Source organism: Rhinoderma darwinii, chromosome 11 (genome assembly GCF_050947455.1).
Source record: "Rhinoderma darwinii isolate aRhiDar2 chromosome 11, aRhiDar2.hap1, whole genome shotgun sequence".
Lineage (NCBI taxonomy): Eukaryota > Metazoa > Chordata > Amphibia > Anura > Rhinodermatidae > Rhinoderma > Rhinoderma darwinii.
In genome coordinates this window covers 18,272,557-18,300,398 of record NC_134697.1, presented here as the reverse complement: position 1 = coordinate 18,300,398, position 27,842 = coordinate 18,272,557, and the positions used below count along the sequence as shown (strand labels likewise).

The window sequence follows — 27,842 nt, the reverse complement described above, 5'->3', positions numbered from 1 at the left end:
TACAGGCCTATATGTTTCCATGGTAACAGACAATTGTGATTCACTGAAGTGATAAATGAGTAAAACGTATACATTTTATTTGCTAACTCTCCATAAACAGGGGTACAATCACCACTGTGAGAAAGCCCCACCGTGTTCATTAAAAAAGTATTAAACAAATACTACAATTACTGGTTCGTTTGTGAACCCACCTCTAACTGATCAGACTACAAAGGGTTTTCCGTTTGTTACCATGGAAACATATAGACCTGTATAGGGGCTGTAGACCCAAAACAATAGGACATTTTTAATTCAGATGATTCGCAACGTTGCTTCTTTTTTTAACTTTAGATGCATTGTAACAATAAATCAAAATTGGATGAAATGCTGGACATGGCCTTTAAGCTTAGTTCATGTTTCAGTTCTTGTCTACAGATAATGTTGAAGAAGTTCAAATTCACCACTTCTGCCAATCCTATGTTCTACCTGGTCGTCTTCATTCACATGAAGAGCTGTTTTCCTGTTAGCTCTCAGTCTTATCACATTGCAGCCGGTGGCTGGTTCCATGCAATTGTTCAGCTGTGGTGCATTGTGAGAGATGTAGTGTTTAACAATACGTTGCACCAGAGTGTGGAAGATTGTATCATCTCATATAAACTGTTGTCTATGTAGTTAGCAGAACTTATGCCATATAAGATAACCAGAAATGTATTTATTTGTTTTTTCTACAGTCTCCGAACTTTGGTGACAGCATCAATACCCTTTTTGCCCCTCTGATCATCTCTTGTGTGACGTTACTGGAGAAGATCGGTGACACGTATACATGTTTCACTGCTGAGAATGGCCACCTCTGTGTGCTGCACATGGTATGTCAATTTTGGGGTGCCAGACCAGATAGGACTATTTTATGTCCTCTGCTGCCATCTTAGTCTACATAGGTTATGACAAAGGCTTTAGACTCCGTCTTCTGTAACGGACGGGATCAGATAAGGCAGTCGTTTGTGTACCGCACCAAGATATATTTCTAAGACCCCGCTGCATAAGGTCCGGCCTTACATTAGATGATGCCCTAATCCTTCCCCCTTCTTATGGTCTATAACACAGTGTGGTACCCAAGTACGAGAGCTATACATTGCCCAAAAAATATTTCCATACAATTGCCTAAATAACAATGCTATACAGTGCCAACACCACTATACACCGCAAAACTAATATACTGTAGAGGGCATAAGAAGTGGTGCCACACAATGTCTAAGTAAATTCTACCATACAGTGCCCATATAATACCACCATACAGTCACCAAATAACAGCTACATACATAAGTCATTAATAACCGTGACATTCATCGTCTAAATAATACTACTAAACAATTAAATATCTGATTGGTGGGGGTCCGACCGCTGAGACCCCAAACGATCCCAAGAACGGGCTAGCCTTGCCGTCCCTGTGTGCCCCATATGAATGGAGCGGTAGTGCGCATGCTCGACCACCACTCCATTCACTTTCTATGGGGCTGCTGCTTGGCTATCTCTGGCAGCCCTATGGAAAATTAATGGTGTGGTGGCCGAGCATGCGCACTACCGCTCCATTCATATGGGGCACACAGGGACGGCAAGGCTAGCCCGCTCTTGGGATCGGTGGGGGTCCCAGCAGTCTGACCCCCACCAATCAGAAATGTATCACATATACTGAGGATATGTGATCAATATTGATTATGCGAAAACCCCTTTAATATTAAGATTCCTGGTGGTTACAAGCCTCAGGTACCAGGCCATCTGTGGTGCCCCCTCTAGCAGGAGCAGCTGATGTTCACGGAGCAACCCCTAAGTCTGGCCCTATGCTGCTATATTCACCAGTAAACTATAATAGTGTCTGTACATGTGTGGCAAACTCTCCTGTCCTGGTTTTGTTACAATGTATCAGTGCACATAGTGTTGTGACTTTAGATTCCTGGGTCCCTGTTCAAAATCTGTAAAAGGGCCCCTACGTACCATGTGCCATACTGGCAGGGCTGGCGTCGGAACCCTGGCAAGTGTCGGGGCCCACTACAATTGGGGGGGTCCCACTCGGCCGCTGGGTGAGACCGCTGCCGTCGTCACGGCATTACAGCCAAAATATAGAACGTGATACAAGGAGGAGTCCCAAGCAGAGCGCTAGTGGCTCTGCTCCAGGACTCCAGCTCTGGGAAAGCCCCTGACATCACTGTCCATATTTGGACAGTGTTGTCAGGAGCGTAACAGTGTCCCAGGCAGTGGCGTAGTTATAGGGGTCGCAATTGCAACCGGACCCTTAAGCCAGGGGGGCCCGCAGGGCTAGCGTTGCCACACAGTGCTGACCATGCTGGTCCCACTTCCAACTGAATCTGCATCGCAAGGATGCACATTCAGTTTGCTTCAATGCTGTGTCCTTGCTCCAGCATTCACTGTGCCGCGAGCAGCTCAGTGCATGCAGGCGCGATGTAGTTTCGTCATCGCACCTGTCTGCGCCGAGTCACTCACAGCACAGTGCAGAGGAGGAGAAGGATCCTCCACCCATCGTGGGAACTGGGATAGGTAAGTAATTATGTTATTACTTTTCTATTAGGTACATACATATGGGGGCATTATATTTGGTATGGTAGGGGGGCTCATATGGTAGCTGCTGAGTGGGCATTATAATGTATGGGGGGCATTATACTGTATGGGGGGCATTATACTGTATGGGGGGAATTATACTGTCTGGGATAGCTATGGGGGCATAATACTGTATGGGGCATTATACTGTATGTGGCAGCTATGGGGGGCATTATACTGTGGGGGGCAGCTATGGGGGGCATTATACTGTGGGGGGCAGCTATGGGGGGCATTATACTGTGGGGGGCAGCTATGGTGGCATTATACTGTGGGGGGGCAGCTATGGTGGTATTATACTGTGGTGGTCTGCTATGGGCGGCATTATGTGTGGTGCCATTATACTGTGGGGGCAGCTATGAGTTACATTCTACCGTGTGGTGGCATTATACTGTGGGGGAATTATACTGTGGGGGCATTCATGGGGTCTGTCGGGCAAGGCAGCTGGGCATAGGCGTGCGCAGGGGTCTGATGGTGTATGGGAGGGGTAGGGGGGCCCAAGCTGAATTCTTGCACCAGGGCCCATGAGCCTTTAGCTATGCCCCTGGTCCCAGGCAAAGTGCTAGTAGTGCTCATCCCGGGACTATGGCTCTGGGGTTGCCCCTGACAACACTGTCCGTATATGGACAGTGGCGTCAGGGGCTTCTCCTGAAGCAGAATCCCCAGCCAGAGCGTCGGCAATGCTCTGGCTGGGGATTCCACTCCTAGAGGGAACCCCAAAGGTGCTAGCAGGGAGGGGGGCTGTTTGGCACTACCTGGGGGGAGGGGGGGCTGTTTGGCACTACATGGGAGGAGGGGGGCTGTGTGGCACTACCTGGGAGGAGCGGGGCTGTGTGACACTATCTACAGAGGGCACTAAATTTATGGGGGTACAAACTGGGGGCCTAACTTCTATATGGGGGCATAAACAAGGCCTAATGTCTTAATGGGGGGCACAAAGTGATGTTTTCTGCCATTTAACTTTTTCACCCAAGGGCCCACATAAACCTGGAGCCTGCCCTGCATACTGGTGTCTTGTTGTGGGACATTTGGGATCCTGCAGGCTCCAGGGCCCAGGTGTGACTACAACCCCTGCCCCCCTATAGTTACGCCCCGAAAGTGCAGGCAAAATGCTGAAAAACAAGTGAAGCAAACCCTTAGCTGTGAGCAGGACTAAGTATGTAGGGTTTTTAGTCCCAGAATGTGAGCCAGGATGTTTACATTCAATGACAGCAAGCAGAGATTGCGAAGATGGTGATGAATTGAAACACATGGCATATTAGAAAGTGGAATAGCTTCTCATTAGAAGGTCACCATGTTTGCATTTTGTTATATTATCACGTATAGATTGGGTTGTTTATGTTTATAGTGCAGCCGAGAACTGGAGATGTTTCCATAGCAACCAATCAGATGTCCGCATTCATTTTTTCAAAGCAGCGTTTAGATTGGTTGCTATGGGCCACCTCTCCAGTTTTGGTCGGCACTACTTTTCATACATCCGTCCGGTATTCCTGTAATCTGATCTAATCCAGCGTCTATATTATCTGTGCAGTTTGGAGAATGCTTGTTCATTGCTGTCAATGGGGACGGAGCAGAAAACGAGGACGACTTGCGCAGGAAGATTTATGTCTTGAAGAGACTCACTGAAGTTCACTTTGGCTTGGTCACTTTAGACAATCAACTAATCAAGAAAGAGTACGTCTAGTAACGAAATCTCCATCTAGAAATGCAAAACATGGGTCCTGTTGGTGTTTTAATGAGCATTTTCCCATGCAATGATAGCCTATACTCGGCATACGCCAGGAATGTACGACTGGTGTGGATCCCGACGCGGGGACCCCCATGATGAGCAGAACTGGCGTATGTACGTCGCTGTGTCGGGGATTGCATTAAAAGGGCCATGGCGCTCCTGCGAATACTGCTGCCCCTTCGTTCTGCTCAGCAGTGGGGGTCCTGGAGGTCGGACCCTCATCAATGGAAAACCTTGAAAACCCCTTTAAATATGTACTTGAATTGTTCACTGAACGAGACGGCGTTGGCGCAGATTTTTCGGTGTGGATTACACTAGTAGCCATGTGGATGAGATTTGAACAAATCTCATCCACGTGCTGCTAAACGTTTTCCGCACGGAAATCGGAGCGTGCCGGGGACTTTTAAATCCGTAGCATGATCATTGTGTTCTGGATGTTCTCCCTGTCCAGTGTAGAAGGGGTTTCCGCAAAAAAAATCCGCCACGTTTGTCCTGCTTATGGTCTACAGCCACGTCTTGAAATCCCACTTTAACTTCCTTTCTCTTTTTGTTTCCGTTTCTTGCTGTACCTAATAATAAAGTGTTTCATGGTAAGTCCCACCTGTATCAAAAGTGCGTAAAACGTGTTTTTCTCGCTGAAGACGTTTTCCAGCAGTTAAAGATGTTGTCCGTTTTCAGCAAACAATTGTTAGGCCCACTGAGTTTTTGTGACTCGGAAAACGCGCCCAAAAACACCTCCCATTGGATGCGTTTTTTTTCCCGCGAGCGGTAAAACTGTCTCGCGGAAAAAGAGGGCGTGTCACTTATCTTCAGGCGTTTTACGTCTCTGACCTCCCATTGACATCAATGGGAGGCAGTGAAAAGGTTTTTGCCCACGGCACTCAATGGTGGAATTTTGAGGTCGAATTTTCTGCCTGCAAAAAAACTGTGTGAACAGGGCCTTACGGTGCAGTCACACGTGGCAGATTTTTCTGCAGAAAGTTTTTGCAACTGAAAATCTGTTCCATTAATCTGAATGGAACTTGCAGAAATCCATGCACCTGCCGCAGAAAAAAACACATTCAGGTGAATGGAACGGATTTCCAGTTGCAGAAAATGTCCAATTTTCCAATATGCTCTTGTATCAATTCCTCACGGTTTTCAAAATTTCTGCTTGTTGTCATTTTAAAAGGAACCTCCATTTTTATTTATTTTTTTCTTCCAGTGGATGAACGGCAGTCCCGGTCATGTGATGGACACACAGGTGCAGGGTTTGTTACAAGACACCGCTCCGATTCACGTGCTGTAACAAGCTGTGCATCGTTGTGTCTTGAAAACCGGGAGAAATTGATAGGAAAGTATATTGAAAATTGTAAAATTCATTATACAAAGAAGAACATTTTGTTTTCTGAAACCGGAATACCCCTTTACATTTTATGACAGACCCCCAACCTGTGCCAAGAAAGAGGTGAAAAAGTGGCCACACGTGCACCGTCACTCTTCATTGAATGGAATGGCAGCTCTGAAGGCCTCGGAGTGTACTCGCTCCTATTCACAAAAAAGGAGAGTGATTGCAAATGCCACTGTACACCAAGACTAGGCGTTGGGTCCCATCCCCCAATCCCCCCTTCCCTCAATCTGACTTATTGACATGTTAGGAAAGTTAAGTCTTTCCTGATTTTATCAAACTTTCTTTATAATGAAAAGTATAAATCCCTCAGTATTTCCAAGCTCTCTACTTGCTGTCAGTGAATGGAATAATCTCAAGAAGCTCAACCTATGCTGATCATACCCAACTCACACAAGTGCAAGTTTTTTTAAGTGCATCAGAATACTATGAACTATGTACTGTGCCTGTGTAATCAGAAAATGATCAGAATAGGTTTTCAGCCTCTGAATGTTTCCATTCACTGACAGCAAGCGAAAGATCTTGCAAAAGTACGCAGTATTAAGAAGCCCATACACATTAGATAAATGTTGGTGGCTGTAATGGGGTCTTCCGAATGTCGTTCTGGATTACAACATGTCCTCTCCTTTCTTCTCCTGGGAGTAGCGTCTGGCAGCGCCTTGTCTCCCCCCCCTACTGAATGATCAGACACCCGCAGTGGAGGGTGCATGTTTATATAGAGGTCGGGGGAGATAGCTATCAGCCATGTTTTTTTTATGGGTATGGTTTACTTTAGACAATCGCTGATTTTTTTTTTTGATCATTCAATGAATGTGTTATTTACATAAATCCAGACCGCTCCTATAATCTCAGGAATACCCCTTTAAGGCCGATATAAACTATGAATTTTTATTACGTTTTAAGAATACCGAGCATATCGAAGCTAGATTCCTCTTGCCGGCCTGTAATACATCAGTACACACTGGTGACCGGAGCGAATACTGAGGAAGGTTATACCCTGGAATGACATGTGTGTGTTTATCCCAATGCAGACTGCGGCCGCCAGATTCAGATCAGCGGAACCTCGTGTGGAAGACGTTTCAGAGTCTGCTCCTGACGTACAGCCGATTGCAGCATGAAGACCAAAGCTTCGCAGTGGAGGTGAATGAGTCACACCGCTTTATTGCTAGTGTAATACCGGCGATCCCGAATAACCTTCACCTACCAGAAATGCAAAAGGGGTTTCAGGAGAGGTACAGAGCTAATCTTCCTTTTGGAAGTCCGTCTCAAACTTGCTAGCCACCGCTTCAGTGTAAAGCATGGGGGACTAAAGAGCAGCCTCAGCCTCTGACTACATTAGACAACCATTAGATGTTTGTTTTTAAGCTGAGGCCCCTTTAATATATTTACAACATTTTCTAAATGTCAGGGAGTGTTGACTATGACGAGCTCATATGTCTCTTCTTGTAGAGGAGTCTATATAGACATTACAGAACACTGACGGCCATTGTGTTTGAATACAGAAGTACGTTGCTGCAGAAAAAGACCAAGAAATGCGTGAACTGATCATTTCCAGTGCAAATCACCACATAAACACTAGAGTCGCTGTCCTACAAATGTAATAAACTTTCCAGTATCATAAGAAACACACAAAGACTTAAGGAAAACATAACAACTTCCATTGCTCGCTATCAGAACTCACACACCCAGTACTGCAATGGTTTTTAACCACTACATTACCAGATTGACCCCTACACTCCCCCTTCTGCACAATGAGTAGAGGTTAATTGAAGGGGTTGTCCGCTTTGCACAATTATTTTTTTAGAAGAGTCCCCGGACATTAAGTTGAACACAGGGTGTCCTGCTACTTGGACCTCCATTGATCAGCAGCAATCGATCGGGAGAACCGGGCAGTAAGTGTTTATTTCCCATGCGGTGCCACCACTGGAGAAATAAAGTATTACACAGTACATATTAAAATCAATAGACTGTGTAATGCACAGACATGCCAGGTCCTCCAGCGAAAGAGACGTTCTTTATAGCCGCTCTCTACTCCGGCTGGGGGATCAGAGTCCTGAATGGGAGACCCCTCTCTGTTAACTCAGAATTTCCTTAATACAGGATTTGTAAACCAGACCACTTGTTAATATATTGGCATAGGGCTAGAATAGTGACGGTTAACCCCCCTGAGTGAAAGACACAACTAGCTCTGCTACATCCGTACATACTGTACTGAGAGCCTAGCGAGGGCTTACTTCAGCGGTTAATCTTTCTCCTCACAGGCTGTAGAGCGTCTGATACACCCGAAGCTTTGCGAGCAATGTATCGAGTTCCTTGAGAAGCAGATTGTGCAGTACATTAACAGCAGCAACGAGCGAGGTGGCGAGGAAGTCCTACATGCCTTCATCTTGGTCAACACCAAACTTCTGGCACTTTTCTCCAGGTGTGATCTGTAACCTTGGTAAAATTGGCATAAATTTTCACCAAATGTAAGCCTGTAATAAATCTGGTGTCGCTGACGTGAGTTTTCACACTGTCACTGATATAAATGTCCCTTTGCCTATCTGTTATGTCAGATTTCCTTTAACAGAAACTTCTTTGCAGTGTCAATGGGGTTTAAAGGGTTTTCTGATTTTTATTATTGCTGTTGGAGCATATACCATCAATATGATTAGTGAGCGGAGCCCGCCTTCTGTTGGATAGTGTTCTGCGCGGTACCTTCTGTCAGTATATACCCTCCCCTGCTGTTGTACTGGCATACAGTATACCTATACCAAACAATATGGTGCCCTAATAACCGTGCCATACATTGGACAAGTAACCGTTGCCAAAATGACATGCCCTTCTCTGACATCACTTCCTGCTCTGCAGCTTTTGGGTGAAGCTGCACCTCTCAGACTTCCTGCTCTGCCAGTCCTTAATACCTACATTCAGCCTACACCTAATACTGTTATCAATGAGATCTCTCATTAATACCAGGATTGTATGCAGAGCGCATGCAGGGGGCGGGCAGAACAGGAAGTCTGTAAGATGCAGCTTCAGCCAATAGCTGCATAGCAGGAGGTGATGTTAGAAAGGGGGCGTTGTTTTGCCACGTATCCTGTACAGCTCCGTAACATGCAGCCATTTAGTTATTTCCTGTGGTGATAAGAACCTATAGTATACAGAGCAGCTTGGAAACTTGCGATTAAGGGGCCAAAGTGAAAGAATTAAATGTTCCGATATGTTACGTGATCCTAAGAACTCCATTTGACTCACTATGAAAATTTGCCCAGAGTTTAAATTTAAGTAGCATTTCTAGATAAGTGAATATCACCTATAAAATACTCAAATAATACCAACATACAGTAACCAAATAACACTTTAGGCATTTTACAGAGCTAACACACAGTGACCGAATAACCGCTCTGTAAAATGCCAGAAGTTCCCAAAAAAATTAGCATACAGTGACCGAATAACCGTCTCCTTCAATGTCTAAATACTATTGATGTTTAATATTAAAAATCCTGATGGTCGCAAACCATAGGACTGGGCTATGGGTAGTTCCCCTTAAGCAAATGCACAGGTCGCACACCCATAAGGCCGTCCATGTTGGTAAGCACCCAACCACCGGGGACAATAGGGATGTGTCGCTTGGTGGATCACCCTAGTCCCTATGCACATGTTCTAGACACGACACTGCTCTCTTCCAGCCAGTTTGTCTGGTATTGCAGTCCAGCTCTTGTGATCCTTGGTGGTCCCAGCAGTCGATTCCCCCACCAAAGAGACATGGCTAAAAATAGACTATACTACTATATTGCTAAAAGTACACTATACTACTACTTCATACCAACAAAGTCCAATTGGCAGAGGTCTGACTATTGTGAACCCTCCAATCAGACCCCTTGCTATCAGACACTGGTGGCATATCCTAGCCATAATTCTCACTAGTTCCTCCAGCTGAATACTGCTCCAGGTGTCCCGCTGACTAGGACATTAGGGTGGGGTATTGTGCGGGGAGCATGTCTATCAGTATACATTTTTTTTTTATATATATATATATATATATATATCTGTGTGTATAAACCATTATGAATGCTTTACTAACTGTTATTTCTTATAAATATATACAGTCGATACGCCAGTTCACTGAGACCTGCAGATCTCCTTTCCTTGATTCTCATAGTCCAGGATCTGTACCCCGGAATCAATATACTAGAGGAGAAGAATGTCCCGGTAAAGCTGCTTTATATTAAAATTATATGGAAGTGGTCTAAGGCTAGGGCTACACTAAGGCTGGGTTCACATGACCTATTTTCAGACGTAATGGAGGCGTTTTACGCCTCGAATTACGCCTGAAAATACGTCTCCAATACGTCGGCAAACATCTGCCCATTCATTTCAATGTGTTTGCCGACGTACTGTGCCGACGACCTGTAATTTTACGCGTCGCTGTCAAAAGACGGCGCGTAAAATAACAGCCTCGTCAAAGAAGTGCTGGACACTTCTTGAGACGTAATTTGAGCCGTTTTTCATTGACTTCAATGAAGAACAGCTCCAAATTACGGCCGTAATTGACGCCTCGCAAAACGTGAGTACGAGCAATTACGTCTGAAATGCAGGAGCTGTTTTCTAGTGAAAACCGCTCCGTAATTTCAACCGTAATTGTCGATATTGTGTGCACATACCCTTAGGCTTTGGTCGCATACAAGTCCAAAAATGTGTGCAATTGATGTTGCGTTGAAGTCACATTTAGGATTTATCACATCCAAAAGACACCCGAAAAAAAATCGCTGACAAAACGCAAAGGTCCTTTTAGATGGCCCGATATTTGCCATAAAAACGAGCGCCAAATGACCACAAAACACGTTTGCACCAGTTACCAGGAGCAATGATCAGTAATGTATGGGGACGAAGGTCATTAATACGCTCGTTCTTCCCCCTAAGCACTTACATCGTGTCGGCAGCGCATCTCCTGGTTACCTAGAGAGATGTGACGCCGACTAATGACCATTTTATTGGCCGCGTAATAAACTTGATCGGCCAATGATCAAACGTTTTCACAGGGCAATGATTGTGAATGAGCGTTTATATGAACGCTTGTTGGCCCAACCATTGGCCCGTGTAAAAGGGCCTTTGCGTTGAAGTGTATGCTGGTAAAGTTGCTTGTAATCTGCGTCCAGAAATTTGGATTTTTCGCAACGTCCATAACGTGACCACCCTCGCAAGCATTACATGAAATTTGCCAATGCGACCTTGCGTTCTTCGTGTCCTACGACCAAAGCCGCTATGTAGCCTTAGTCTTGTATTGCCACAGTAGTCACAAAGGCTGCGTCTACAAGCTATGATATTATATAGGTTTAAATGCCCCCCCACGATAATGGCCATTAACACTGTCATTTAACCCATTCTATTATTACAACAGAGCACAGAAGACAATGCAGCCTCCGAAGAATATTATACTCCAGACCCCTCCCCCAACACAAGCAGCTTAGGTGAGTGTCATAAATCAGATTTTAGGAAAAAAAATCGTAAAAAACTTAAACACAACTTAAATAAATTGTGCATAAAATTTCAGTTAAATTGCACTGCAGCCAAATATAAAAACATTACATCAAAGGGGTTTTCTCATAAAAATCATGTATCGCATATCCAAAGGATATGTGTTAATGTCTGATCAGAGGGGGTCCGATCGATGAGAATGGGGTTCCAGAGTGCCCTAGATGAATAGAGATGGACTGCGCATGCTCGGCCACTTCTCCATTCACTTTCTATGGGGCTGCCGGTGATGAATGATCTTTCTGAGAACCTCTTTGAATGTTCCTGTTCTTAGTTTGCACCATATTTCACATATGGCAGCAGCAGTTTGTGCTTCAGAGCTGTGTTTACTACTGTAATTGGGCACAGGAAGTTGCAACCATAGTTGGCCATTTTTAAGTTATCGAGTTGAATATTCTGGTCATTCGGTCACCCTCCTGTATTGAAGTATGCACTCATCCTCCTCTTCCCTCTGTATCTCTTGTTCTTGTGTATGTTACTCTCATACTTACACACTTGGAAAGGAAATCAAACGTAAGGCCACCCCTATGTCCACATGATGGCCCACATGCACCATAAGGGTATGTTCACACGCAGAGTCAAAAACGTCTCAAAATACGGAGCTGTTTTCAAGAGAAAACCGCTCCTGATTTTCAGAAGTTTTTTGAGACACTCGCGATTTTCACGGCGTTTTTCGGAGCGTTTTTTACGGCCGTTTTTGGAGCTTTTTTAAATCGAGTCTATGGAAAACGGCTCCAAAAACGTACCAAGAAGTGTCCTGCACTTCTTTTTCGCGGCGGTTTTCTTACGCGTAAAAAAACGCTGCGAAAAATGCTCCGTCGGAACAGAACTCCGTTTTCCCATTGGAATTAATGGGCAGGTGTTTGGAGGCGTTCTGCTTCCGATTTTTCGTCCATTTTTTGAGCGTTTACGGCCCGAAAAACGGCTAAAAATAGGCCGTGTGAACATACCCTAAGAGCTAGAAATGCAAACACCTTCCCTTTAGGGTTTCCATTCATTTTAATGGAAGGCACGGTCCGAGGTGAAGTAGCACATACTACAACAGGTGGTTTATTTATATAGTCATTTGCGTTCACGTTATATATCGTCTCGCACCCGTGAATGACCTGCTCATATTAAATCACAAGTTATATGTCTTTATCACTAACCTTCATGTTGTATTTGGGAAGGTGGTGGCAGCTGGAGGGATGACGATTCGTCTGTGTCTAGTTTTGGGGACACCGAAATCCAGGTAGAGTTTCTGTCATGTACCCCTTTAGTGTAACATTAGTCACGAATGAGAAATTCCGGGGGTAATGCGGCTGATTTATTCTTCTTCTTAAGATTGCGGAGGACAGTTTGAAGACTCTGGTCGGCCCTGTGCCGGAATCTACCAACACGAGGCGGGTATTTCTGGATGCCAACTTGCGAGAGGGTTATTGCCCCATGATGCCTCATTCTTTTTACTGCTTACCTCTGTGGCATGGGATGTCTCTGGTTCTTTTGACAAAGGTGACAAGCAATGTATATCAAGCTGATGAAATGTGCGCATGACGTAGAATGGAGGGTAGTTCTAAAATGCATCAAATCTGGTTCTGTTCAAAATTGGGTTGCGTGAAATTGGGCATAATATATAAAGGATAACTTCGATATACCCATGACACTCTATCTCCAATGTTTTGTCTAACTCCGCATAAAGGTCAGGGCTACACCTAGACTTTTTGTAGCTGCTACTTATTGGTTTTTAACTCTTGATTGACAGCTGAACGGCCACAAGATTTCATGCAACTCAGTGTATTCATTTGTAGCTCAATAGTTCAAAACTATCAACCGCGCTACAAAAAGTCTCCGTGTAGCCCTGGCAAAAGGGTCTGACTAGATCAATGTGATCAATTTAAAGTGAACCTCCACCAGTAATTACCACGGGCTCTTTAGTCTGGAGCATCTTGTAATACATATTCTTTCAATGTAGAATAAAATGATCAGAAAACAGTCAAAAAGCTGATGTTGATGGATCTGGAAATTCTTATTAGGTACATAATTGTCTCCTACTGTGAGTCTGATTTGGTTAATACCTAAAGGGGGTATTACATGAGCAGATATCACCCGTGTTTAACCACCCTCAACGAGGGTCAATTAACAATACAACTTGTCGATCGGCGCTCGTCTGCACCATTCACAAAAAGCAACGATCAATAAAGGATATGTAAACATTTGCACTTTGACTTTGTTTTAATAAACTAAGTATTATGGGATTTTAAGCAAGTTTGAAATTGTTTTCTAAGAATTATTTTTTTTTTTTTACTTTTTGAGATACAGCTTCTATGTATCCTGTATACATAGAAGCTGTATCTTGCCGTCAAAGGCGAATCAGTCAGGTCAGCTGGAGTGACGGCTTTGGTGAATGCAGGTCATGTAGTATCCAGCTAAAAACAATCACATCTAAGTTCATGAACGGATTCGGCTTTGTTGGCAAGATTCAGCTTATATGGATACAGGACGCCGAGAAGCTGTATCTCAAAAAGTAAAAATGTAAAACATGCCTAAAATCCCATAATACATTGTTTTATAAAAAAAATAAAGCACATCTCACTGATCACACAGGTCGACGTGCTTCCGACTATTTTTTGCCGCATAAAAGATTCGATCGGCCATATTGGGGCATATGGACGTCATAGAGGGGACCCTCCTCTATAAGCCGGAATGGAGAGCCGATCTGAATGGCCGTCGTGTAATACTCCATGTAAATGTCGAGTTGCGACTTCCCCGGGAGACGGACCAATGGCAATCAACTGATCGCCTGGCAGCTCTCATATGAAATGGGTTGTCTGTGGTGAGACAACCTGCAATAGAACCAGCCTTAAAATCTAGACCAAAATCAAGACCATAATACAAATTTTTTTACATGCAGATTTAACCCTTTGCAATGTTAAGCCCTCGGCAAATACGCCATTTCTGAATGGGGTTTTACAAATAGACCGTGTCAATCCAGCCTAACAATTTAATACCCTCTGAAACCTCAATGAATATCCTCTGAAACTATTTATATGTCAGTTAGGCCCCATGCACATGACCGTAAAAAAACTCCTTAATTGCGGACCGCAATACGGTCCACAATTACGGACCCGCCCGGTTCTATTGGCCGCGGACACCTTTCGGTATTGCTACGGAAGAGTGTCCGTGCTAGGAATTACGGAGCATGTCCTACTTTTCGATTTGTTTTGTATGGGAGCACGGCCTGAAAATGGCGGCCGCCCGTGCTTGCAATCGCAGGTCGTGATTACGGGCACGGCTGTGTGCATGAAGCCTTAGACTACTTTGATGTTTATGTTTTAATAAACTGAGTTGCAGGGTGTAATAAGGTACACAAGCCATAACACGGATAAAAATAAAGCCATAATAAGATCTGCCATCAGAAGCTTACCTACTTGCTGATGGTTTCCATATATCAACAGGTTTCTGTACTCTAGTCAAAGAAAAACCAACTATAAACTATCTTAAAGGGAAATTTCCATCACAGAAGTGTGTGGCATATCCATAGCAGCTGTTTCCTTCACTCTCATAGAAGCGAATGGGGAGAGCAATGCTGATGTGCAGCCACCACCCCATTTATTCTCTGCCTAGATTGTTGGGGGACCCCCGTTCTCTACATGGGTGGGACCCGCATCTATCAGAGATTTATGGCATATCCTGTGGATATTCCACAAATGTCTATGATGAGGCTAGATCACCCCTTTAAAACAGCATAAATGTAATAAAGATATATGACTAAGATGCTAGATTTTGCATTTATGCAGCTGATCGTCAAAGTGGAGCATCTCTGTAAGGCTGGATTCACACGAGCATGTTCGGTCCGTAATGTACGGAACGTATTTCGGCTGCATGTCCCGGACCGAACACACTGCAGGGAGCCGGGCTCCTAGCATCATAGTTATGTACGACGCTAGGAGTCCCTGCCTCGCTGCGGGACAACTGTCCCGTACTGTAATCATGTTATCAGTACGGGACAGTAGTTCTACGGAGAGGCAGGGACTCCTAGCGTCATAGATAATGCTAGGAGCCCGGCTCCCTGCACTGTTTTCGGTCCGGGACTTGCGGCCGAAATACGTTCCGTCCATTACGGACCGAACATGCTCGTGTGTCCAGCCTAAATGTTCTAGATGGCACCGTACAAAAAATAGAATGAAGAAATGATGGCTTTGCCCTTTAATTGATAATTATACTTTTCTTAATCATTATGTTCACAGTTCTCTGGGAGCCACATCGCCCTCTCCCTGTACCAGCTGCTAGATGGATTCAGTATAATGGAGAAGAAGCTCCTGGAGGGGCAAGACATCCACCAAGTAGTGCGGTCAAATCCCATCATGGCAGAGCTGAAGCCAAGAACGGATCGGTTTGTTAAAAGCCTTGGTGGTCGGGAAGTTCAGGTGAGTGGTGCTGGCATTGTATATGCTATTTTTTATGGATCCGGTGATGAAAAAAAGATTTTCCACTATTTTCCTGTGTGGATCAATTTATATGATTTTGACAAACTCATACAGTATATAGCTGTAGCTCAGATGAGTTTGTCAGATGCAGCAGAGCCGAGTTTGTAATTTAGCAGAACTCGTGATCATATGTGGTACTATGTGTTACTCCTGGGACCAGTCCAGCAGAATCCAAGGGGAATATAGGTTAGTAGTAGACACATCTGGCAGTTCAGGTAGTGCAATAGGTTCAGTTAATGCAGCTTGTTGATAATGATCTGCCCAACTATCTGAAAGCATAATTCTGAATTGAAGAACATTTCACTTCATCTATCTATAAAGTTGAGTAAATCCTCAAATACTTTATTTTTATTATTGATTAAAAGGGGTTATCTCAAGATTAAAAGTTTTGCCCTAACCACAGGATAAGGGATAACATGCTGATCGGTGGGGGTCCGACCACTGGGACCCCCACCGATCATGAGAACGGGGGTCCTGTTCCTCTGAATGAATCGATAGGCAGGTCTAGTGGCGGATTAAGCAGACCATAGGCTCTATGCTGTTACCCAAACTTTGGCCCCCCCTTCTCCACAGCCGCTTTGCCACGCCGTAACTATTATTAACACTACCTTTTTGTGCAAACATCAACAAATGGGTGTTATGATTCTCCTTGTCAAAGGGCTGTGTCCCTACAAACTGACAGTCTCCAACCCCCTTGTATATAGTGCCACACAGCGCCCCCCCCCCTTGTATATAGGGCTACACAGTGCTCACCCCTTGTATATAGGGCTACACAGTGCTCACCCCTTGTAGATAGGGCCACACAGCGCTCCCCCCCCCCTTGTATATAGGGCTACACAGTGCTCACCCCTTGTAGATAGGGCCACACAGCGCTCCCCCCTTGTATACAGGGCCACACAGCGCTCCCCCCCCCTTGTATATAGGGCTACACAGTGCTCACCCCTTGTATATAGTGATATAGTGCTACAAAGAAGTCTCTCCCCTTGTAGATAGGGCCACACAGCGCTCCCCCCTTGTATTCAGGGCCACACAGTGCTCCCCACCCTTGTATATATGGCCACACAGCGATATCCCCTCTAAAAAAAAATATATATATTCTACTTACCCTACCTCCGGGCTGGACGCAAGCGCAGACGGACATGATGCAGTGACGTCATCACTCCGGCCTGAGAAGGGAGTCTTCCTAGCGCCTTATAGGCTGGAGGCCTAACGTGGCCTGCAGCCTATAGTATTCATTTGTATCTGAGTCCTGAGGACTCCGATACAAGTGCATGTGGCTGTCGCTAGCATCGGGCCCCCTCCGGTGCTAGCGACACCACCGGGCATGAGGGGGCACGTGCGGTTTGCCTTGTGCCCCGGGCAGCCGCCCGAACCGCCCTAATGAGGATCCATCACTTGCTCAGTTCGCGCTTCTGCTCTGCTGCTCCATTCATTCTCTATGGCACTGCCTGAGATAGTGAAGTACAGCGCTCGACTATTTCCGGCAGTCCTATAGACAGTGAATGGAGGAACAGTTTAACTACATAATAGTTTTCTGTAATGAATTTGTAAAACAAATTTTGTGCATTTATACGTTCCTGAATTCGTGATTATGATTTTTTATGTTTTTTAATCCTTTTAGTTACAAAGCCTTTGGCTTGACTTTAAGAGCAAAGCTTTCTCCAGAAATGAGACCACAAGTCCAGCAGAGTAAGTGACCGAGAGCCGTGTATGTAAGTAACAGAATGTACCCCTGAGAAATATCCAGTGCTATTGGGGGGGTACACAACCCATTTCTATATTGATGCGAGCCTGGCAATCCACTAATCGCTGCAGGTCCGGCTTCATAAACCCTGCTGACTGTCGGCCACACTATTCCCCTGCAGGGCTAATGTAACATTACATATCCGCTACTGTATTCGAATGTATGGCCGTCCATGTACTACAGCTGTTTGCTGCGGCTCTCCTCGCCAGCTAATGGAGAGCGGGTCCCGTATGCCCTAATAGGGCGTATGGACAGCAACCCCAACGTGGAGTTGAGGTACTCTGCACACAACATCCATGTCCAGCTAAAATGGACATTTGGGAGAAGCACAGTATGCAGATTTTTATTTTTTTTTATATATATTTTTTGCTGTAATATTGAAAGATGTATTTTTTTATAGGAAAGTTTCTATTGCAAACCTTGTAGGGTACTGTGTTCTAAAAACCACAGCCATCAACTTTTATATGCAGTGTTGTTCTGCTACGTTTTCCGTGATCAGTGTAAAAATGCCATGAATGTGAGATTCGGAATAATATTATTTAATGTGGGCGCTGTATGGTACTGTACTGGCACTCTACGGCACTATTACGTATGTACTGTACTGGCACTATATGTCACTATTGTGTATGCACTGTATGACTATCTATGCACTGTATGGTATTATACTGGCACTATATTGCACAATTCTGTATGAACCGTATGACCATCTATGCACTGTATCGTACTGTACTGGCACTTATTTATTCACTGTGACACTTATTATCTATACACTGTATGGCAGTATTATATGGCCACTGTATGGTACTATATTCCTGTATGATGGTATTATTGAGGTATAATACAGCAATATTTCTTAGTATTTCCTCCTATTATTCTTTCTTCCTCCTTCTTAAAATATAGATGGGATATAATTTTTGCCTAAGGCCTTCATGAGTTTTATATCTGGCCCAGTAACTTTTTTCTGATTGTAAAGCTCCAAACTCCTCGAATGTTAAAAGGGTTGTCAAGTTTAGAAAACCCGTTTTCATACACCCTATTCTGGAATTCTCCGTTAATAGACGGGGGGGTCCTCAGTTCAGGATCCTCATCTCTTGGCCAGAGTGGAGAGCGGTTTCAAAGAATGTATTTAGCTCTGGAGGACCTGTCCTGCATTACACAGACCGTACAATGAATGGACACTGTGTAATGCTTAATTTTTCCTGTAGAGGCACTGCAGGAAAATGTAACACTCACTGACAGATTACAGTTGATCGCTAGGGGTCCCAGCAGGGAGACGATTTTGTCATGGGACCCTTCTAACAAGTAGGGATTGTCCAAAGCAGAGATTCCCTTTAAATGATAAAATTCTGGCTGCCTGCTGCCACCAGTAGGTTCTTTTCCTAAGCTCCCTCTAGTGGTGGCTGGAGGCAGACAGAATTTTATCATTTAACTCTTTATACAGGGGATTTAGAGCTCTGTACCAGAAAAAGAGAGAAACTACATAAAAGGTGAAGATTAACTCCAATTGGGAAATATTCAACCCCACGCGGATGATGCAGCTGCAGTATTTCAGTTTTGGCTTTCGAAAGCATTCTTTAACGTTCTCCTGCATTAAACTCACACATTTCATTTACAGCAGTCTATGCTTCCCCAGTTTGTTTCCGTAAAGCGTAAAGTGGTTGCCATAAAATTTTTATTTTAGTAGAAAATATGATTCTAGATAAAAGTCATGATTGTTTTTAGATCACCGAGTGATACTGTCAAATATTTTGTGTGTTTTTTTTTACTCGTTTTTATGTCGCTGTTTTCTTATATTAACCCGGTGTCTGTGTTGTTTCTGGTGCTTTTAAATCCCCTGTTATTGTTCTGCCTTGGATTAAGGTTCGTGGTTGGATTTATGACTTTTCCCTAGTGCTTTTCTCACCGTGACTCTATGAAATACGACATAATAAAAGTATGTTCTTACTACATCTGGATAACCTAATGGGAGCGCAATGGAGAATCCGTCCCTTTAATAGCTTCTGCGCTATAATGGCTCAGTAGGTGTTTATAAACTAGGGCGTGAGGCTAGAAGACTTCAAAGGAGGCAACCAACAAAACTTCCCATTGCGGTGGATTGGATTTTTAGAAGCAATAGTGGTAAAATTCCCTGCTGTATCCTGCCGTACGTGTAAACCCTGCCTTATACTTTGTATAGTACTGGATTTACATCTAGGAGTCTATAGGCACAAGATGATTGGCACCTTATGACCTATTATTTATAGGGGTTATCCCAGTTTAGACCACCGTTTATTTGGCAAAATGTAGTATTTATGTATATACACTAAATGGAATAAAACTGGGGATAACGGAGCAAGAGAATGACCTGGGTATTTTGGTTACAAATAAGCTAAGCAGCAGCACTCAATGTCAAGCAGCAGCTGCAAAAGCAAATAGGGTGTATAAAAAGAGATATAAAAAGCTGTGATTCAGATGTAATGTTACCCCTTTATAAATCCCTTGTGAGGCCACATCTTGAATAGGGAAGTCCGTTTTGGGCTCCACATTGTAAAAAGTATATAGTAGTACTGTAGAGGGTGCAGAAGTAGCAGTCACACCCGAGCCCTGGTGCCTGAGGGGTCCCAAAGCCCCTGTGCCTCGTAAGAAGACACCAGTATTATAAATGGTACAAGGGGCCCTGTTGCAGATACTGGATTGGGGTTCAGGAGCTTCAAGTTAGACCTGAACGGAGGCTACTGCACAAACACCCCAAACTGTCCGTGACCTTGGGGAGCAACCACCCTTTCCCACAGGGCTGTCCCACAGCGTGGGCCTCTTGTGCCTAATGGAACAACCTGCTCTGCTTATATAGTGAAGTACTGTATCATTAAGTATAATATTTGGGTGATATTTGGACATACTTTTTTTTTTTCTCCCCCACTCTGGCATTCTGGTTTACAAATCTATACGCGCATTTTTTTCCTACTTTCATTTTTGCGAAGAATATTCCATCACTTTCTGATCGGTGGAGGTCCGACAGCCATGCCTTTTGAGCATTTGTGTGTGATTGGATGCATAGCTATCTTATACAACACCTTTACCTGGAACTGTTGTGATTACTATATTAAAGGTTTTTTTCTGCGATGTCGCTGAGGTCATACTGTACGACCTTGAAATCTAACTTGAATGATTTAAGTGACAGTAGGACGTATGTGGTTAATGATTCCTCTGTTTTATCGACAGACTCCTTCAAGCATGTGGAAATGTAAAGCGTCAGCTCTGCTCCGTGTACCGTCAGCTATTTCTTGCCTCTCCAATAAGTGGAACACATGCCTTGTCTCTCAATATACAGACCCGGGTCAGGAACCGAGTTCAGTAAGTAGTGGTGGATTACATGAATAAACGGAATAAAATATTTCATATTGTATGATAAACAGTGAAATTAACCACTGGTACTGATAGCTTTCTACTGGATTTCCTCCAATACTTAATGTTATAAGATTTAGGGAGTGGGCAAAAGGCATTAAAAGAATAATCCAGGAGATTGTATGTCCAGGTTGTATTCTGGCCTTCTATATCAAAAGAAGTGCACATTTTAAAGATGACCTTTCACTCTCCTGACATGTCTGTCTCCCCCATAATTTAGCAATTCTGAAGCATATTTTCTTAGAGCTCTGTGTTGTGCTGGTCCTCTGTTATTCCTCCTGGAAATTTATGAATAAATTGACAACTGGGTGTTACTAGTTGAGGGTGTGTACCTATACCAACTGACACAGTCCAATCAGTGCTCAAGGTGTCACTGTGCAGGGACACGCCGCTTTGACAAGGGGAGTGGTGACACCCAGTTGTCAATTTATTCATACATGTTTAAGAGGAATAACAGAGGAACGGCACAAGCAGTGTTCTAAGGAAAGGAGCTCTGGCATTGTTGTTTCATGGGGAATACATGTATTTACTAAAACCGACATGAGGAGAGGTGACTGATTCACTTTAAGGAAAAAAATATTAGATCTGTAATGAGAATTGTTGTGCTGCCCCCATTATTTACACTGCTGAGCAGCTTTTTGTGTGCAGGACTGTGGCATAAAATACCTGTAGTACTTTCAGGGCAAACTGAACCACAGTCCTGTGTTGGGAGCCACAAGAATTATAAAACATGAGATAAATATGAAATATGCAAACCGATACGTATGAAAATCATATCTATATATCTACTGCATGCCATATCTATTATTATAAATCTACTGTACGTCATATCTATATATCTACTGTACATCACATCCATATATCTACTGTACGTCATATCTATATCTACTGTACGTCATATGTATATCTACTGTACGTCATATGTATATATCTACTGTACATCACATCCATATATCTACTGTACGTCATATCTATATCTACTGTACGTCATATCTATATCTACTGTACGTCATATGTATATATCTACTGTACGTCATATCTATAATAATCATTATAATAATGTAATTTTTCATTTTCACTGCCCATTTGTAATAAAATCTATGAGACACCTGTGGGGTCAAAATGCTCACTACCCCCCTAGATGAATTCCTCAATGGGTGTAGTTTGCCAAATGGAGTCCCTTTTGGGGAGTTTCCACTGTACTGGTACCCAAGGGGCTTTGCAAAAGCGACATGGTGCAGAAAAAACAATCCAGCAAAATCTGCTCTCCAAAAGCCAAATGGCGCTCCTTCCCTTCTGAGCCCTGATGTGTATTCATACAGTGGTTTATTACCACATATGGGGTATTTCCCTACTCTGGAGAAGTTGCTTTGCAAATGTTATGGTGCTTTTTCTCCTTTATTTGATGAGAAAATGAAACATTTTGACCTAAAGCTACGTCTTAGTGGAAAAAAAATTAATTTTTCATTTTCACTGCCCAATTCTAATGAAATCCCTGTGTGGTCAAAATAATCACTACACCCCTAGATGAATTCCTCTAGGGGAGTAGTTTCCCAAATGGAGTCACTTTTGGGGGATTTCCTTATGTTTTTTGCACCACAAGACCTCTTCTAACCTGACATGGTGCCTGAAATATGATTTAAGAAAAGGAAGGCCGAAAAATCCTCTAGGTACTCCTTTGCTTCTAGGGGCTTTTGTTTCAGGCCCGTAGCACACTAGGGCCACATATGGGATATTTCTAAAAAAAAACTGCAGAATCAGGGCAATAAATATTCAGTTGTGTTTCTCTTGTAAAAACCTTCAGTATTACAGGAAAAATTGATTAAAATGGAATTTCTGCAAAAAAAATGAAATTTGCAAATTTCCCTTCCACTTTGCTTTAATTCCTGTGACACGCATAAAGGGTTAAGAAACTTTCTAAATGCTGTTTTGAATACTTTAAGGGGTGCAGTTTTTAAAATGGGGTGATTTGTGGGGGTTCCTAATATATAAGGCCCTCAAAGCCACTTCAGAACTAAACTGGTACCTGTAAAAATAGCCTTTTGAAATTTTCTAGAAAATATGAGAAATTGCTGCTAAACTTATAAGCCTCGTAACGTCCTAGAAAAATAAAAGGATGTTCAAAAAATGATGCAAACATAAAGTAGACATATGGGGGATGTTAACTAGTCACTATTTTGTGTTGTATTACTATCTGTCTTACAAGCAGATACATTTGAATTTAGAAATTTTGGTGTTTTTCATAAATAAATATTGAATTTATCGACCAAATTTTTTCACTAACATAAAGTACAATGTGTCACGGGAAAACAATCTCAGAATCGCTCGGATAGGTAAAAGCATTCCAGAGTTATTACCACATAAGGTGACACATGTCAGATTTAAAAAAATGAGGCTGTGTCATATGGTCCAAAAGTGGCTGCGTCCTTAAGGGGGGTTAAATAAAGAGTGCTGAAATACCAACCTCAAAGGTTCGGCGCAGCGTCCACCTTGTTTTTTAACATAGGTGTGGATCTGTTTGCACCAAGTGGTTCATTGGACCCACGGACGTTCTGGAGGTGAACACCAGAGTGTGTTTTGGAAGAACTGACTACCAACAGGCACCTCTAGTGTCCGAGTAAAGGAGCGAGGTGCAGAGGACACGGCAGGACGGCGAGGTTTGGAGTGTTTATCCCGCTGCTATTTGTTAAACCGGCAACCAAGGACTTTTTGGGACCTACTATCTGCTGAGACTAAACATTATTGATTTATCATTTACTTATACTGGCCGATAGGAGACAAGGGATCCTGGGGTAGTCTCCATATTTCACACTTGGGCTATGTTTTATCTTATTGTGTTTTTTTCTATGTTATTGGCCCTGGTGTCTGAGATAGGAAAATTAGATTGTGTGCCCCATCGGGGTCAGGAACTGATGTAAATACTGACAAAATTTGTACAGTGCTCCAGAATATGTTGGCGCTCTATAAGCAGTGGGAGATAATTATCGACCTATCTATCTGAAATAAGAAAAATATCAGTATTCCGGATGAGAAATAAGACCAATATTTTAGAATTCAGCAGTTTGATAAAGTACATGCCTGCAGCTGGACTAAAAAAACACCAATAATCTGGAGTTTAGACACATTTGGGATTTGTGGGGAATGATGAATTCTTTCTGTTTGTATAATTTTATTGGTTTTTTTTTCTGGTTATGTATTGGTTTAGGGTCTTATCTGAAAATATGTTGTTGGAAAGACAAAAAAATTAATAATTACAGAGGCCTGTTGGTCAGTGACTAGCACTCAGAGGGCTGTTGTGTCGGCACTACCCTTTCTAACAGGTCTAGGAGTCCCATTGAAAGATGACATCGTAGATTTTGACTTCTGATTTGGCACTTGCCATTAGGATATCTCAACATGATTGATTCTTGCTTTTGAGTGGAACTGTATAAGTCCTTATACAGTGAGCTCCCTCTAGTGGCAGCTGCAGGTAGAATTTTATCATTTAAAGGCTATGGACACTTATGTACTCGCTGTACTACTGCTGCTTGTACATAGAATACAGCAGGGCCGGTCAGATGACAAAGTGTCGTGTCGTACTCAAAGAGAACTGTGCAACTAGAGCTCCAGTCCCCCGGCAGCGCTATAAAAATCTATGAAAATCAGAATCAGTGGCCGCCATTGCATTAGAGTCGTGCACGGAGGTGGAATCCGCACAAAAACAGTGCGAACAGGCATAAATACTTTAAGCCCTGATGACGTATCATGTATATCTGTGATACTGAAACACGTAGGATTACTCTGCAGCAAGTGGTTTCAGTGTTTTATACAATAAGGAGAGATCGTGGTCTATGAGTGGAATCTCATCACCCATAGACATTTCTCAATTGTGACCACATGTCTGTGCCTGTATGTGTTATTTTGGGCTTCAAGAGCCAATTTTAGAATTTAACTAATAAAATTTACTTTTAATTGTTCTATTCAGGCGGTGACTTTAGAAATTAACTGAACGGAATATACAATTAGTGTGCGTAGTTACTACTTTCTATTTTTGAGGCTGATTAATGGTTTGCACCTTGTTGTGAACCCTCTGTATTTGCTGTCATGAAGTCTTCTCTTTATGGTAGACTTAGATACTGATCCACCTACTTCCAGGAGAATGTTCTTCACTTGGGTAGATGTTGTGAAGGGGTTTTTCTTCACCATGGAAAGGATTCTGCGATCATCCACCACTGTTGTCTTCCGTGGACGTCCAGGCCTTTTGGAGCTCACGAGATCACCAATGCGCTCCTTTTTTTATTTTTATTTTTTTCAAGAATGTAGCAAACTGTTGATTTGGCCACTCCTAACATTTGTGCGATCTCTCTGATGGATTTCATCATTTTTTCAGTCTAACGATCGTCTGTTTCACTTGCATTGAGAGCTCTTTTGACTTCATGTTGTGGGTTCACAGCAACAGCTTCCAATTGCAAATGCCACACCTGGAATCAACTTCAGACCCTTTATCTGCTTAATTGATGATGGGTTAATGAGGGAATAGCCCAGGCAGCCCATTAAAAAGCTTAAGAGATAATTGTCCAATTACCTTTGGTCCCTTGAAAAAGATGCAGCTACATATTAAAAAGCTGTAATTCCTAAACCCTTCTTCAAATTAGGATGTGAATACCCTCAAATTAAAGCTGAGAGTCTGCACTTTAAGCCCATATTGATTTTATAACCGTATATTCAATATGTTTTGGTAAAAAGCTAAAATGCCAAAACTTGGGACTCTGTACAAATCTGGACCTAACTGTATCCCCACGTTAACCCTATCTATTTTATTTCAAAGAATATTTTCCCACAGAAAACAAAATCATTATTCCAAAAAATGTTACATAAATAAAATATATATGGTGAATGTGGTGCTCTTTATAACTTTCACACGGAGCTAGTGAATATTTATGCTCATGACCCCATTAAAAAGTTTGCTATGGGGCCCAGCTTTTTCTAGTTACGCCTCTGGCTGCACCATTTTCAGCCATGGCCACAAACCGAAAACTGTCCTCCTAATGTAAAACTGGGAAGAGTGATGTTCATATATTAAACTAGTATTCACATTTCTGCACCAATTCTACGCAAAAATATAGCAGTGTTGTGTTTTTTTTGTTTTTTTTTGTTTTTTTTTTTAATGATCTCCATTGCATCTGCCGTGAAATCACTTTGTATCCTCTGCTCTCTATCAGCATCATGTAATGCAGGAAACAAGGGAGAAGTCTGGCGGCTGCTGCTACTGTGCTTTTATGTATGAAAAATGAGCAGCAATAATATAACTGAAGAAGCCTGTATAGCTGTAGATAATATGTAAAGCCGATAAGATGCCTGAAAGGGTGATTATGAGATTTTACAAGAGTCAGGAAGGGAATTCGGTAGATGGAAAGATTTATTTGTCTTCATTTTGCAGAGAGAAATTGATGGACTGGAAGGAATTTCTGCTGGTGAAGAGCAAGAGAAACATTACGATGGTGACATATCCTTTTTAAAGACCTAAAATGCTATAATTAAAGAGGCCTTCTGCCTAAATGTATTGGTTATAAACTCTCATTAATATAGTAGTAAGAGATCAAGAGAAAATTTGATCTTAAAGAAACTCTCCTGTGTGGTGTAGTATAGAGGATCTGTCAGCTCTCCTGTGTGGTGTAGTATAGAGGATCTGTCAGCTCTCCTGTATGGTGTAGTATAGAGGATCTGTCAGTTCTCCTGTGTGGTGTAGTATAGAGGATCTGTCAGCTCCCCTGTGTGGTGTAGTATAGAGGAGCTGTCAGCTCTCCTGTGTGGTGTAGTATAGAGGATCTGTCAGCTCTCCTGTATGGTGTAGTATAGAGGATCTGTCAGTTCTCCTGTGTGGTGTAGTATAGAGGAGCTGTCAGCTCCCCTGTGTGGTGTAGTATAGAGGAGCTGTCAGCTCTCCTGTGTGGTGTAGTATAGAGGATCTGTCAGCTCTCCTGTGTGGTGTAGTATAGAGGAGCTATCAGCTCTCCTGTGTGGTGTAGTATAGAGGAGCTGTCAGCTCCCCTGTGTGGTGTAGTAAACAAGATCTGTCAGCTCTCCTGTGTGGTGTAGTATAGAGGATCTGTCAGTTATCCTGTGTGGTGTAGTATAGAGGATATGTCAGCTCTCCTGTGAGGTGTAGTATAGAGGATCTGTCAGCTCTCCTGTGTGGTGTAGTATAGAGGATCTGTCAGTTCTCCTGTGTGGTGTAGTATAGAGGATCTGTCAGCTCTCCTGTGTGGTGTAGTATAGAGGATCTGTCAGCTCTCCTGTGTCGTGTAGTATAGAGGAGCTGTCAGTTCTCCTGTGTGGTGTAGTATAGAGGAGCTGTCAGTTCTCCTGTGTGGTGTAGTATAGAGGATCTGTCAGCTCTCCTGTGTGGTGTAGTATAGAGGAGCTGTCAGCTCCCCTGTGTGGTGTAGTATAGAGGAGCTGTCAGCTCCCCTGTGTGGTGTAGTATAGAGGAGCTGTCAGCTCTCCTGTGTGGTGTAGTATAGAGGAGCTATCAGCTCTCCTGTGTGGTGTAGTATAGAGGAGCTGTCAGCTCTCCTGTGTGGTGTAGTATAGAGGAGCTGTCAGCTCTCCTGTGTGGCGTAGTATAGAGGATCTGTCAGCTCTCCTGTGTGGCGTGGTATAGAGGATCTGTCAGCTCTCCTGTGTGCTGTATTATAGAGGAGCTGTCAGCTCTCCTGTGTGGTGTAGTATAGAGGAGCTGTCAGCTCTCCTGTGTGGTGTAGTATAGAGGATCTGTCAGCTCTTCTGTGTGGTGTAGTATACAAGATCTGTCAGCTCTCCTGTGTGGTGTAGTATAGAGGATCTGTCAGCTCTCCTGTGTGGTGTAGTATAGAGGATCTGTCAGTTCTTCTGTGTGGTGTAGTATAGAGGAGCTGTCAGCTCTTCTGTGTGGTGTAGTATACAAGATCTGTCAGCTCTCCTGTGTGGTGTAGTATAGAGGATCTGTCAGCTCTCCTGTGTGGTGTAGTATAGAGGATCTGACAGCTCTTCTGTGTGGTGTAGTAT

General features: G+C 43.2%; 1 protein-coding gene across 1 annotated transcript in view; it reads left to right on the top strand.

The window, feature by feature from the left end:
- HPS1 (HPS1 biogenesis of lysosomal organelles complex 3 subunit 1) overlaps nt 1-27,842 on the top strand; it is a 73,865-nt gene that overhangs the window by 31,594 nt on the left and 14,429 nt on the right. Inside the window, exons 15-27 of the mRNA XM_075842711.1 lie at nt 331-570; nt 711-845; nt 4,121-4,263; nt 6,737-6,845; nt 7,967-8,127; nt 9,797-9,899; nt 11,086-11,158; nt 12,392-12,453; nt 12,546-12,713; nt 15,449-15,628; nt 17,310-17,377; nt 20,634-20,765; nt 26,236-26,301. Of these exons, the coding sequence (XP_075698826.1) occupies nt 331-570; nt 711-845; nt 4,121-4,263; nt 6,737-6,845; nt 7,967-8,127; nt 9,797-9,899; nt 11,086-11,158; nt 12,392-12,453; nt 12,546-12,713; nt 15,449-15,628; nt 17,310-17,377; nt 20,634-20,765; nt 26,236-26,301 (1,640 nt within the window). The remainder of the gene's footprint in view (nt 1-330; nt 571-710; nt 846-4,120; nt 4,264-6,736; nt 6,846-7,966; nt 8,128-9,796; nt 9,900-11,085; nt 11,159-12,391; nt 12,454-12,545; nt 12,714-15,448; nt 15,629-17,309; nt 17,378-20,633; nt 20,766-26,235; nt 26,302-27,842) is intronic.